The following is a 13,701-nucleotide window of genomic DNA, read 5'->3' as shown; positions in this document are numbered from 1 at the left end:
TTGGGTGAGGGGATTCTTTATTCTGTGTACACATGTTCATGTGGAGGTCTAATTGCCGGGTCAACTGCAGTCGACTGTGGGTCACAATAGCCAGTGTTACCTGTGGTGCCAGCGACTAAGGGCAGCTGAGGCTTTATGTGCCAGCAACTAGAACGAAGATTATGAGTGATAGAAACCCATGTGGCTGTGGTGCCAGCTACTGGGTCAGGTGAAGGGCTGGATTACTGCCGTTTGACTGCCAGCAAATATCAAACAGAACCTGGACAGAAAGAGGGTGAAGGGGCTTTAGCATCAGTTACCAAAGCAGTCATAAGACTGGGCCAGATACGTGTATGTCTCAGAGACAATTGGAAGAACATACTGAAGGGACCAGGCAGTCCAGAACGACTACTGAGGAGGCCACAAGTCTGAAGGTGCGTCTCTACACAGAATGCAATTGGAGATGATAGAATCCATGTGCTAGTTACTCATCTGGCTGCATATCTAATCCCAGTTACTCAAGGGATACAGTGTAGTCTGCAGAAGGTGGGAGGGGAATGATGACATGGAACTGTACCAGCCAATGGTATAGCTGTGATCCTTATAGACTTATGTGTCCAGGTGCCAGAGCAGGGGAAAACAGGGATCCAGGCACTAGCTGTTGGATAGACTTGTCTGGAGGGAATCACACTGAATATATACATGTTTCCTACCATCAACCCTTCATTCTAGTCACCCATAGACAGGCTGTTGGAACTGATTTTGATTTTGATGGTGGTGCTGGCTTTGTTTTTTTAACTGTGGAGGGTTTCTGGCTGTATCCATCAACAATACTGTTGTGAAAACAGCTTTGCCTTCCTTGCAACATTACTAACATCTGTTGTTGCCTGTAGTGTTATGAAAAAGTTGATTTGTTGTGTTTCTCAGCTGAAAATAGCTCCAGTTAAATCACTTAAATTGAGTTTCGAGGCATGTGCATGTATGTTAATTCTTGCTAGAAGTTAAAGTTCTGTACATTAAAACAATTCAGGCAACCAATTTTGTTTGCTTCCCCAGCCAAACTAAATGATTTTTTAAACATTTCACTAATATTTTGGTGGTTTTAGTCTATTTTAGTACTACTAATTTGAACTTTTACTACAAAGCAAATTCTTTAAAGGAACATTTCTTATAAATGTCTTAGAAAAAATTCTTGTAGTCATATATTGACATTCAGTGAGAGTAGGTTTCGTATGTTGAAGTCACTGGACCAGTGAAATGTGAAAAATATAAGATTTTTATATAATATTTAGATTTCTTTATATGTATAACATATCCACAGTTATATACATAATAAAAATTGGTATAAAATGTTTCCCATTATTTGAAGATCTCCCTCTGTTCTTAGGCACTGTCACTAACATGAAGTGATATTCTATGTTAATTTTAGGTCCTATTTTAGGTAATTGCCATGATACAGATATCCTGAAGGATGTAACCTTCTTTTACTAAAGTAAATCTTGTCTGCCTTAAACCATCAAAGGAGCATTTTGTTCCTTGTACAATCTTTGTTTTTGCTTTCTCATTCTCAATCTCATAAACAATGGCTTTCATGCTGAGCTGTGTCTCAGTCTGCTCTTCTCAGTTTCTTGTCTGTCTCTCTATGACATCCCACCCTTAAGGGCAAGGAAGCACCTAAGATTTATGAATGCTTTCAATCAAAAAGAATAACAAAATTCAGAGGATCCACAAAAAAATCATGAAGTTTTATTAGTAAATTACATGCTTGGCATGGAGATTGGTGTGTTAGTCCCTGACCTACTATATAAGCACATGGCAGTGGGTTTTAGATAAAGGGGTAGGGTGAAAGGGAAGAGAGAAAAAAAAGAGATGGATTAGAAAGAGGGGGAGAGAAATAGAAAGAAAAGAAGAAAGAAAGAAAGAAAGAGAAAGAAAGAAAAAGAAAGAGAAGAAAGAAAGAAAAAAGAAAGAAAGAGAAGAAAGAAAGAAGGAAAGAAAGAAAGAAATCAATCATCGGTTCAGCCAATGGGATGTCCAGCACCCTGGGGGTGCACACCCAGGCCTGGTGGGGGTACCTTTAAATATATGTGTTTTCCCTCCCCTGAAGACAGGTTTCTTGCTTTCTCTGCAAATTAGTTACCATCTGCAGTCGGTTCTTTCAGACCTTTCTGGAAGTAGGTCTCAGAAGGCTTCAGGAGTCTTTGGTGGTCTTGTATCCCCCTACTGGACTGACTTTTGGTTGGCTGTTCATGCTCGCTTCTGTGCTGACCCTATCTTTTGTTTGTTGTGTCTCCAGGGACTAGAGCAAGGATGCTTGTCCCTGCCCTACCTCCACATGGTCCTCTTCTCCAATCCCATCTGGTTCTTTCAACAATCCTGGGTTGGCTCCATGACTACTGGTTGTTGGTGTTTGAGACATACTCATTAGCCCTTTTTCTTCTGGGCTTCTACATGCTCTTGGGCCATAATTTCATCTCATTTAAACATTACTTGAGATAATTTTAGATCAAGTAGTGTTTCTAATTCTTTTTGGAAGTAATATCAGATTGTCTTTAAAATTTTGTTTTAACTCAAATTTTTTCTCCTCTGATAGTCCACTAGGAGGCAGACCACATTGCATTTTAATTAGTGAAAATGTAGCTGTTTTCCTCAAATATTTTACACAAACCAGAATGTCATAAATTATGATTATTGATGCCATAGGTTAAAGTAAGAACACTTTATGATGTTGCTAAACGTGACTGGAAGTTGAACAGAAAGGCGTCAATTAACCGTATTTGTGATGAATTAAGACGTATTTTGTCATCAGACTATGTAACTGGGTTGTGAGTTTTGTTCTTGGAAACAAGCAAATCCTGCATTTCACGGACCTGTGAAAGGATAAATCTTTGGCAGGATATTAAAAAGAATCCTGCAGGTGGTGCACAAGGTATAAGGAAGACCTAACTCCCACCTAGAAGATGTTTTCCATTAAAAAAAGAATTCATCACAAAGAATTAAAAGTAATCCCAAAATCCAAGATTAAAATTATTGGAGACAAACCTCAATAAAAAGTCCAGGGTACAAGCAAATTTCACCTCACTTTGCCAATGCAAGTCTTCTTGCACTTCTATGTACATTCAATGACTACATCTGGAAGCAAACCAAATCTTTCTGCTAAATAGACAAAGATTTATTTCTTTTTCCTTCCAAAGACTACACTGTGTGATGTTGCTAGACAAGAGCAGAGCGAGTGTGAACTACAAAATACCTAGTGCATGACATTGAGCTGAAACCCAAGGGTCCCATCCATTTCTCCTGTCACACAAGAGGAAGGAAGCACAGGGGCTTGTGCATCAGTTCCGTATCATTTCCACTGCAGGATATGTGTCCATTGTGTCTCTGAGGATTGTGGGGTAGAAGAGATTTAGTAATCTCAGCAGAACTGTGAATCAATGTGTAGCAGTATGGATGACACCTTATCCATATAAATCTGCCATATTTTCCTTTTATTTATGCATCCATAGCTCAAGATACTATTTTGTGCAGCCCATGTTATTATTATTATTATTATGATGATATTATTATGTGCAACTCCAGTTATTAGCCAGATTCCCTTAGTTTTACCCAAGCTGTTACCTCCCTGTGCTCCTGAAATACTCTCTCACACACTACTTGCTAAGCAAAAGGCAATTTTTGGCCAGCCTGCATGAAACTCAGAGCCAGCCATCACAGGCATACGTAATGACTAAAGACTGAAGCCTTTTCTTCAGTACAGACACAATAGAAAGCTAAAAAATTCCTTCTACTTGAAGACTCAATTTGAGTTTCATTTCATTACAGAGATTGAATGTCTCTCAGAGATGCTGATGGTCACAGAATAATAAACACAGTAGAAAACAGATATTTATTACGTAGAAGATAATAATTTGCACTATGGTAAACAGAAGCTTGAACATATGAGGCAAAAGAATTAAAGTGCTAAAATAGATACATGGATGGGTCATAAAGTTAGCGTCAACAGTAATTTTAAGATAAGCTTCAGCTTCATCTTGAAGTTTTAGATTTGGGTCTTTTTTAGACAAATCCTCAATCTTACTTTCTGAAAATCAAACTTTGCTACTTCTTTTTCAGGTCCTTGTTTACTGTTGAGATGTTTAGCTGGTGAAACATTAGATAAGTATTTATACTGTAGCAAAGAAAATTAGGTTTGCTATCAAATAACTACAGATAATTTAACATATGGATATACACTAGAATATGCAAGAGAAAAGGGTAATAATGGATCACCTAGGCAATCCTGATTTTCTACGTCTGACAAAATAAAATGTGGTATTTTTTTGAACAGAACTGAAATACAGCTTTTTAAAGTTGAGCTACTGACCAGGTACTCCACACTTATTGATTGTTTGGGATTACAAGGAAAGTAGGTGATAGCAGACTGATAAATTTCTAATTTTATGCTACACTGTATTTTTGCTTTTTTTCGTAGACTGCTGACACAGTATGCTATATTATTTTCTTATAGCATGTCATTTTAACACTACCATGGTTAAAATTGCTTTTGTTGATTCAGAGCATAAGTACACTGGTTGCATGCAAAACACTAGTATAATCTTCAGCGATTTCCACCACACTGAAATTTCATGCTCTAGGCATAGGGATTTAATGCCAAATTCCAAGCGAATTCCAAATACAGGTGATTGAATATAATGTAAATGTCTCATGCTCTCTGGTTGTTTGGTTTTGTTTTTTTTTTTGTAAAGCACCATAGCTCACAGAAGAATCCTGCTGTATCCAAAGGGTGGGGCGAAGGAAGGGTGGAAAGGTAGTTCCAGAAGCAATGAGAAAGAGATGGTGTCCTTGGAACCTGAAATACCATCAAGTTCCTGTACTTCTTAGTACTTCTTCCAATTTGGATCAAAAGAAAAGTTGAAAGGGAAATCAGCAAGAGCTGTTTCCTGTCTGTTGTGTAAGACTGGGCCTGAGTTTGCATTATGACAATACTTCGTATTCTAATAAAAGTTTAGAAGAAAATATTGAGATATCTGTATCAGGACTATTGCTGCAGATCCTTTCTGGTTTTGGTTAATTCACAGGATTTTTCAAACCTTCTAGCAAAGGACATTCTACATGTTCACTGGATTGTAGTTGGATATTCTTGCAGTTATGGCAGAAACATTTTATTTTTATTTAGAGGTCTGTCAGAAATTCTGCAAGTGATCTTGTTCTATTCATCTCCTCTGTGTTCCAACTTCTGTTTTATAAATATTTTTTCCCACTTATTATCTGTGTCATTTTTCACTGCAGTTCTGCATATGACTCCACTAATCCAAATTACAGCTCCAGAGTAGAGTTTAAATGAAAGACAATAATCTATCAGAAAATTTTCCAACACCATCTTGAGAGTAAAAATCAAATTTAAAATACAAAATTGTATGTAATTAACTTGTATCTTAATTAGAATCATAAAATAACTCAGTCTGTAAGAGACCTCTGCATGCCCTCAATTGTCCAAACTTCTATTCAAATGGCCTCTAACTTAAATGTCCCACAAAACTGCTGCACAGTGTTCTGTGCAGTCATATTTCAAAAGTCATCCCTAGGTACTTGACCAGTGGAAAAACTTAGTCTCTTACATCCAGCTGGAATTGTCTTTGTTGCCATGGAAATGCTAGCTGCCTGTTGTCATTTTACTGTGTATATTTGTAAAAATCTGGCTTCATCTTCTTCATACGCCCCCATGTGGAAGACAGCAATTAGATTCTCCTCCTGCTCCCCTTCACCCAACTTTTCTCCAGGCTACACAAAACCACATCTCTCAGCCTATTCCTTGTATATTATATGTTCCAGCCCATACCATCTTAGAGGATCTTCTCTGGACTCTTCAGTTTTATGACCTCGCTTTTACTGGGGAATCTGAAGTGGAACACAGTGCTGCCTCCCAAGTGTTGAGTAGAAGGGATATAATTTCTTCTCTCAATCTGCTCTTGTTAATGAAGCACAACATGTATTGCAGTCATGTTCCTCTCATTATCCAGGAAAAGCCCAAATTTTCTGCAGAGCTGGTACCTAACTAGTCAGATCCTGCACCTCCTCTAGGGGTTTATTCTACCCAAGGTACTGGACTTTGCATTTGTCTTTGCTGAACTCAATGATATCTGCCAACTCCTCAAGCTTGGTAAGGTTCCTTTCTAGCAGCAAGCCAAGTGCAGTTTGTTCTTTGCTATACTTTTGTAAATACCAAACTCCTTGTAATCTAGCAATTATCTTTTTGCTTTGGGATGGAAATAGGAAAAGTAACATAAATTTACACAGAATACATCTATTCAGAATAACTTGCTCCACTGACTCATCTCTTTCAAGATATCTTCAAGATAACTGAAGGTGAAAGCCCTAAACATGAGCTGATGGGTCTGCTTTAGACGCCTAAGTTTTAACATGCTGAGGAATTTATGTAAATTCAGTAAATGACAGTGGTTTTTTTCTTGTTCTACAATTTTCTGGCTGCATGTCCAGAAAAACAAATTCTTAAGAGGAGCAAGAATAGAGATACTAGAGTCTATGGATTCTGCACATGAGCAAGTTCTACATATGATACATGCTGAAGAGTCATTTCAGCTGAATAGAAACTAGATAGCACAACATCTTGTTGGAAGGCTTACGTTGTTTAACTTTCTATATGCTCCCCGTAGCTTTACAGAAAGGAGTCTGATGAAAGTATTTCAGGCAGTGATAGGTCTGGTAGAAAGATGCAGAGTTTTTATTTTACATAGCAGTAAATCATTGTGAGAGAGCTTTAAAAGTGTGGGACTAAAAACCTGCTAAGGTAACCATCTCCACAATTAAAATCAGGTGGCTAAAATAAGTCTACTAATTTAGACTAATTAGTGGCAGGATAGTCCACCTGAGTGAGAACAGCTCAGAAAGATACAACAGTCTGCTAGGTAAGAAGGAGACAACAGACCACTGCTAAAATGGAAAACACTGGGCAAGCTAACAAATATATTATGCTGTGGTTATGTGAGCATGCATAAAAAAAAAGATGAAGTTATAAAAAAAATGCAGAGAAATATGTAAAAACAAAATACTAAAATTACTGTAATTGTAATGACTATCTTGTAATCCTGTATGTCGACATAACAAAATGACAGTAGCAAAACTAACATTCATAATATGAACTTGTTTTTTATTGCCAGAGGGATGCTTAAAGGCACAATATGCAGCTACATAAGCACAAAAAAACAGCACAATGGAAATCTAAATGCATCCAAACACCACTCAAACCAGATTGTCTCAGAATAGCAAACCCATTCTGAATACATCAGAAATCCTTTCTCCCCTATCCTAACTAGTGATACTCAGTTCCTAAAATGTTTGCAAACCCCTTCCAAGTTTAGAAAAAAGCTAGTAGGAACATAGGATGATAGTGTTGAAAATTAATGTCCTAATGAGTCCACAAATTATATATAAACATCAAGAGACTAACTGGCAATGTGATGCCAGCTGAAAAGCCACCACCAAAATTAAATTAATGCACAAGAAGTGACAAGACTTATTAGATGTCTCTGACATATCTGTGCTGCTGAGCATGCTACAAGACAGCTATTTTTAAATGAGACGTGATGTACTGGAAACATTCTAGCCACTGAAGCATGAAGCTGTATATAATCAGTTCACCACACTGCGAGGCTGCAGTACTATAGTTACTGTATCTTCCAAAATACTTGAGAAAAATTCAAATGGTGAGTGAAGTCTTGTAGATTTTCTAAGAGTTTGCCTACAATTTTTTCCTGAACTCACCTGACTATTTGCTTTTGAATGAAGGTCAAAGTTCTGTGACAGCATTGCAATATCACTGTTTCAGTTAATGCATTTGTATCTTTTAATTTCATCTGGTCAATTCTGTTGCTGAGGAAGACTTAATTTTAATGCATGATCTGTACTAAAATGTACCATAGATGCATTTCGCTCACAGTCACTCACTGGACAATCATCTGCAAAAGGAATTGATTAATTTAGGTTTTTTACAAGTGTTTAAGTGAGGAAGTTAGACAAAATTTTAAACTATCTTTTAATTCAATAACATCATGAGTCAATACTGAGGTAGGTAATAAGTGTTAACAAAAAAAATATGTGCACTCATGATAGCATTGTAGGACATGACATCGATGATAACATAGCAACTATACACAAAACTTTGACAAGTCTTGTTATTCTAACCATTCTGCAGAGGAAGGAAATTTTAATTTTTTAAATGTGTATGTCAGGAAAAGGTTACTTCTTGATGGTCATTTTGATAAAATCTGTTATATTACATGAGTTGCTGAAATTATTTTCCCATTGACAGCACATGCTAGAGCTATAAAGGAAGCAATAGGAACAAACTTGCTGACTTTACGTTAATGATACTTTTAGATTATCTAGGAATATAAGAGAAGCATGACAAATATAGGACAACAACATGCAGCAGCAAAGCATGTAGGAAATTTAGGTTAGTATTTTACAATGAACATTTTTGGCAATAGAATCTGCAGCCAAAATTGATGACTAACTTCAGTAGCACTGGGACTTCATATGTAATTAAGAAAGCGTCTGAATACTTTGTTTGCCCATGATAACTATTCTTTAACTTAGACTTACACCTGAAACAATGCGATATTTATACAAAGGTAAGCATGCAAACTGTCTGCTTTGAAATTTGGTAGCAGGGAAAAACTGAACTTTTACTTGCAAAAAAATAGTACAGAAATAACTAGAAAAGTCACAGAAAACATAGGAAGGTCTCACAGTTAACATCCTCTCAAAATATGCATCTTACTATAGTGTTTAGTCAGTAGTATAAGTTATACTAATAACTATTAATAAAGTAGATGTGTTCACTGTGGCCTTTGATATCAGTGATAAAGCAATAAACTACAATATGGATGACAGATTGAAGTTTACAAAGCAGTAATACCAACAATTTGTTTTGCAGCTCCAGAGGCGATTAAAAACAGCACAGCTTCCCAGGAGACACAATCTAGTTTTCTTCCCTGATGCTACTGTGAGCACAAGACATTTCAAAGGAACACATGCAAACAAGAAGGAAATAAAACTATCTTCTCAAAATGTTTGTGTATGCAGTCAATTTGTAAATGGGGTGTGTGCATACCTCTGAATTTAATCAAATCATATCCTCATAGGACAGCAATGTAAAAGCTTAAGTGCAGAATATAGTACTGCTTTGTATTCCCTGAGTTTTACTTTGAACCCTACTTCAAAACCACTTTAGTCTGAACTAATTTTGTACTGACAAAATAAAGTCCAGACTGATAGAATTAATGGAGTCTGATGTTTTACAGAAGCCAGAGCAGTCTAAAACAAGAGCATTTTACTTTAGATGAGCATGTAGTCAGAAGAGAATTACAAATTCTGTTCTCCTTTAATATTGGCATTCATAAGCCTGAGACTGTGGCATATCAGGAAGAGTTTATCTAAAAGTTCAAAGACCCTAAAAGAGAGGAAGACAACAATCCCTTTCCCCTATTTTTTTTCATTCCATGCTTCCAGTCAGAATTTGTCAATGCACATATTTTTTACCTTGCACAAACTCTTCTCTGGATTCCTCTGCAAGCTCATGCAGTATGTTAACTTGCCAGAGAACATGTCTATCAGGAAAAAGAAGACTCTCTTCTCTGCTAGATTAATGAACTGAACTGACTCACAGAATTGTCTGATGAGTGCCAGAGACATGGAAAAGGAATGTGCAGGACTAGGTGGCCAGGAGCCATGGTTGAGGGAGGGAGGACCTCTGCTATGGGAAGGGAACAAAGAAAGAAGATGCAGAAACAAAAGCTATCCCTTGCTGCAGCAGCAAGCCATTCATTTCACTCCCATTTTTTCTAGAAAACAACCTGATTGTTAAAACCATGGGGGAAAAAAAAGCAATTTTATTTTTGTATTACCATTACAGAAAGCTATAAAAAGTAGAACTAAAATTAGCAAATTTCATTTTAATTACAAAAGAAATCTCAGGGTAATGCATGGCAATCAGCTTTTGAAGCAGCATGTGAAACCTAAGTGCTTGCTATTTCTCCCTTGACACTTCCAGACACTTGTTTAAGTTCTCACACCACTTTCTACATTATATCTCTTTAATGTCAGGTGTTACATCACTACAGTAAACCAAACTGGAAAGCTGATCCAGCTGAAAGATAACCACTTGGGGTATTTTTTGGTATTATAATACATATATATATTTATTTTATAGTTCTTTCAGCACTCAGCCATACAAATGTCCATCTTAGTGTTTTTGATAGGGAAGCAGCAGATACATTTATTTCAGCAACACTGCTTCTCAACTTCAATTCACACATAGACAATTGCTATCTCACCTGAGTCAGAGAAACTTCAAAAGTAATAATATACTGATGCCATCTTTCAGTAAAAAGGCTTAAGTAACTCAGATAATTCTAAACCAGAAACAACTACTCAGTATCCCCATGTGAAGCACCTGGGGTCCCCATGATGCTGCTGAGAGTTCTTTGATTTGCTATTTTTGAGTTTTTGTGAAATCATAGTTGCTATTAAAGAGAAGTTCCTCCACTTGTTGTCACTCCAACATGCAGAGGCAACATGTCCTTGTGCATATTCACCTACTGGTGCAACATAATCTTTGTGAAAGGCAAGAAGGTTGAAATATTTATCCAAGTTCTACATCTACTTCACTCAGACTACTGCCAAAGATTTATTTGTTTATGGGTGCTCATTTTGAAATAAACTGAATCCATGCGTGCTTTCTAGAGCATACTCTGAATAGCTACAGGAAAATATGTTTTAGATGCTGATGATCAAGTGCAGAAGTAAAGTTACCACCTCAGCATGAAACCCACCATTTCTTATCCGTCTCTTAGGATAAATATCTTAGGAATCAGCACCTTATTAAGAACTTCAGTGATATGTTGGAAATGGAATTAGGCACTGAAACTCCTTCATTTCACAAACTGCAGCGTTACTCTGGACAGCTGACACTTTCTTGACCTTGTCTCCCTTGACTCAGTGTGTATTAGTTATATCTTTCTTACCCTAGTTGTTAAACCCAACCAACCAAAGACCTTACCTCCCAACTAACCAATGCATTATGAGAGAGATCTAGGGATTTCAGGTGACTACATTTTTTCAGAGAATTACATAAATGAGTGATTTTCTCCTGCCAGAAAGGAGCAAGGATGACAAATTATCTACTTTCAGAACAAAAGGGCAGACAGGGTGGGAGCATGACTAGGAGCATGCATAACCTCAGCATATTTATAAGAAAGGCAGGTAATATCTTCTACACATTTTCATACTTAATATGGTGAATACAAAATGCATGATGAAGCTGTTCTGCAGTATGTCAAGAATTCTGACAACATTTTTAGTGCTAAACAAAAATTGGAAACAGGTTAATTTCTTGTTGCTACAATAGAGGCTTTGTAGGTATTTTTTTAATGGTAGAATTAGGAATATATGTACTAGTAGAACTAGTAGTATGTGGTAGCCATTGCAAAAAGATGCTAGAAGGAAGTATGACATCTTTCAAGTGCCACTTAATATCAAGCCAGCACTTGTGCAAAACTCTGCATATCCACTTTCCAAGACAAAATAACCTTTATGATTCCAACTTTTCCTTGTAAGCAAGTATTTATAGCAGGTGCATATTAAGCAAATTAAAGCATTGTCATCTAGTATACAGGGAAAACACACATCGGCTACACAGACCTGAGCTTCATCTTCCTCAGGAATGAACCTATGGTGCAATAAAACCTCAGTTTCTAACTATATGAGGGTTTTGACCACAAAGAACATTTTAGATGTGTCTTATGAGACATCAATATTCAACTTTTTTTTTTAAAGGTAAATGTAAAGGTAATCTGTGAGAGAGAAAATGGATTGTGCTTTCCCTGGGTTCTCTGGTAGTATTGGGTGTATCTCTGCTGAACTCTGTGACAGTATTTCTGTAAGAACAGGTATAAAGAAAAGATACTTAATACAGTGCAGGGGAAATCCAGGGTAAAATCTAGCCAGGATACAAGAAACAAGGTATGTATTTGTAAATTGGGAACTCTTTCTCTCTGTGTATCCAACACTGCTTTATACCCCTCCCATAGTTTAACTCAACATGTACCATTTTCTTTTGTGAAGACTTTATAAGCCTTAATGAGCTTATTCTCCATATCTAGGATGCTATTCCCAAGTATCTTGGGCTGTTGCATTATTACATTCTTTTTAAAAATTTCAGGTTTTTAAACATTAAATTATAAAAAACCACTTTGTATTTCATGTTACTCAAAGTTCAAGAAGCAAATCAAACATCTTTAAACACTGAACTATGTCAATAGCACATCTAAAGTCAGCTGTTAAAGCCAACTGCATCCTGGTCTGCATCAAAAGCACTGTGTCCAGCAGGTTGAGGAAGGTGATTCTCCCGGAGTACACTGCTCTGGAGAGACCCCACCTGGACGACTGCAGCCAGCTCTGGGTTCCTCAGCACAGGAAGGACACTGACCTGTTATAGCGAGTCCAGAGAAGAGCCACAAAAATTACTAGAAGGGTAGAACACCTCTCCTCTGAAGAAAGGCTGAGAGAGTTGGGGTTGTGCAGCTGCAGAAGAGAAGGCTCCAGGGAGACCGTTTTGTGGCCTTTCTGTACTTAAAGGGGGCTTATAAGAAAAATGGAGACAGACTTTTTAGCACGGCCTGTTGCAATAGAAAAGGAGAAAGAGTTTTAGACTGAAAGAGTAGATTCAGGCTACATATAAGCATGAGATTTTTTTATGATGCGAGTGGTGAAACATTGGAACAGGTTGCCCAGATTGGTGGTAGATGCTCCATCCCTGGGAACATTCAAGGTGAGGTTGGATAGGGCTCAGAGCAACCTGGTCTAGTTGAAGATGTCCCTGCTAATTGCAGGGGGATTGGACTAGATGACCTTTAAAGGTCATCCTTTAATGGCCCAACCCATGATTCTGTGATCCACAAACTACTAATAGACGTAAAGGGTTACTAATGTCAACTCAGCCAAAACAAATAATAACAGCTGCTAGCACTTTATTAATTACCTGGAAACAGATGAAAAAGGGATTGGAAACAATGCAAAATCCTATGCAGGAATTCCAAGCCTTCTGGCTTACTTAAAGGAGAAAGACAAGGCAACCTGAGGGCTTTTTTTCCACAGACTAAAGTTAAGAAACTTTAAGTCCTGCTCCTCCCATATCGACCTTCCTTCCAGATATGTCCTCCTCTTGCTTTATTCTGCATTGACTCTGGTAGTAATTTAGTCAACTTTCATGGAATCACAACAAAACCAGAAGTATGCAACAGCTTTTCCCTGGGTTACCAAGTTGGATTAGTATACTGCATAAGCTGATAAACACCAGATATGGTGAAAAGTAAGAATATATAGCACTGGAAATGGGGAAAAGAGAGAGAAGAGCAGTGAGGAAAGACAAAAATGAAGAGAAGACACCCCCATAACATCAACTACCTAATAATTAATCTTAACCAAATTAAGAAATCACCTATCTAAGAGGCTGTCTCTCTTGCAGTACATAATATGCATACATCTGAACAAGTTACACATTCTGATTTTGTAGAGATTTACATCCCTTGAGCACACAGACAAGGTATTACCTAAAATGCAAGATGAGAAGAGACTTAACCAATCAGCAAATTATAGCTGTTCTGGTGTACAGTGTTCAATCCTAAACATCCACTGGTCAGA

The 13,701-nt window shown here is 37.3% G+C and overlaps 1 protein-coding gene across 1 annotated transcript in view; it reads left to right on the top strand.

The window, feature by feature from the left end:
• TPPP (tubulin polymerization promoting protein) overlaps positions 1-9,069 on the top strand; it is a 72,111-nt gene extending 63,042 nt beyond the window's left edge. The window contains exon 5 of the mRNA XM_008920713.2: positions 8,936-9,069. Coding sequence (XP_008918961.2) covers positions 8,936-8,951 — 16 coding nt within the window. The 3' untranslated portion in view covers positions 8,952-9,069. The remainder of the gene's footprint in view (positions 1-8,935) is intronic.
• Positions 9,070-13,701: the final 4,632 nt, after the last annotated feature.

The sequence above is a fragment of the Manacus vitellinus genome, unplaced genomic scaffold, assembly GCF_001715985.3.
Source record: "Manacus vitellinus isolate BGI_N305 unplaced genomic scaffold, ASM171598v3 scaffold_55_pilon, whole genome shotgun sequence".
In the NCBI taxonomy this organism is placed as follows: Eukaryota; Metazoa; Chordata; class Aves; order Passeriformes; family Pipridae; genus Manacus; species Manacus vitellinus.
The sequence above is the reverse complement of the archived record's forward strand: the minus strand, read 5'-3'. Positions and strand labels throughout refer to the sequence as shown.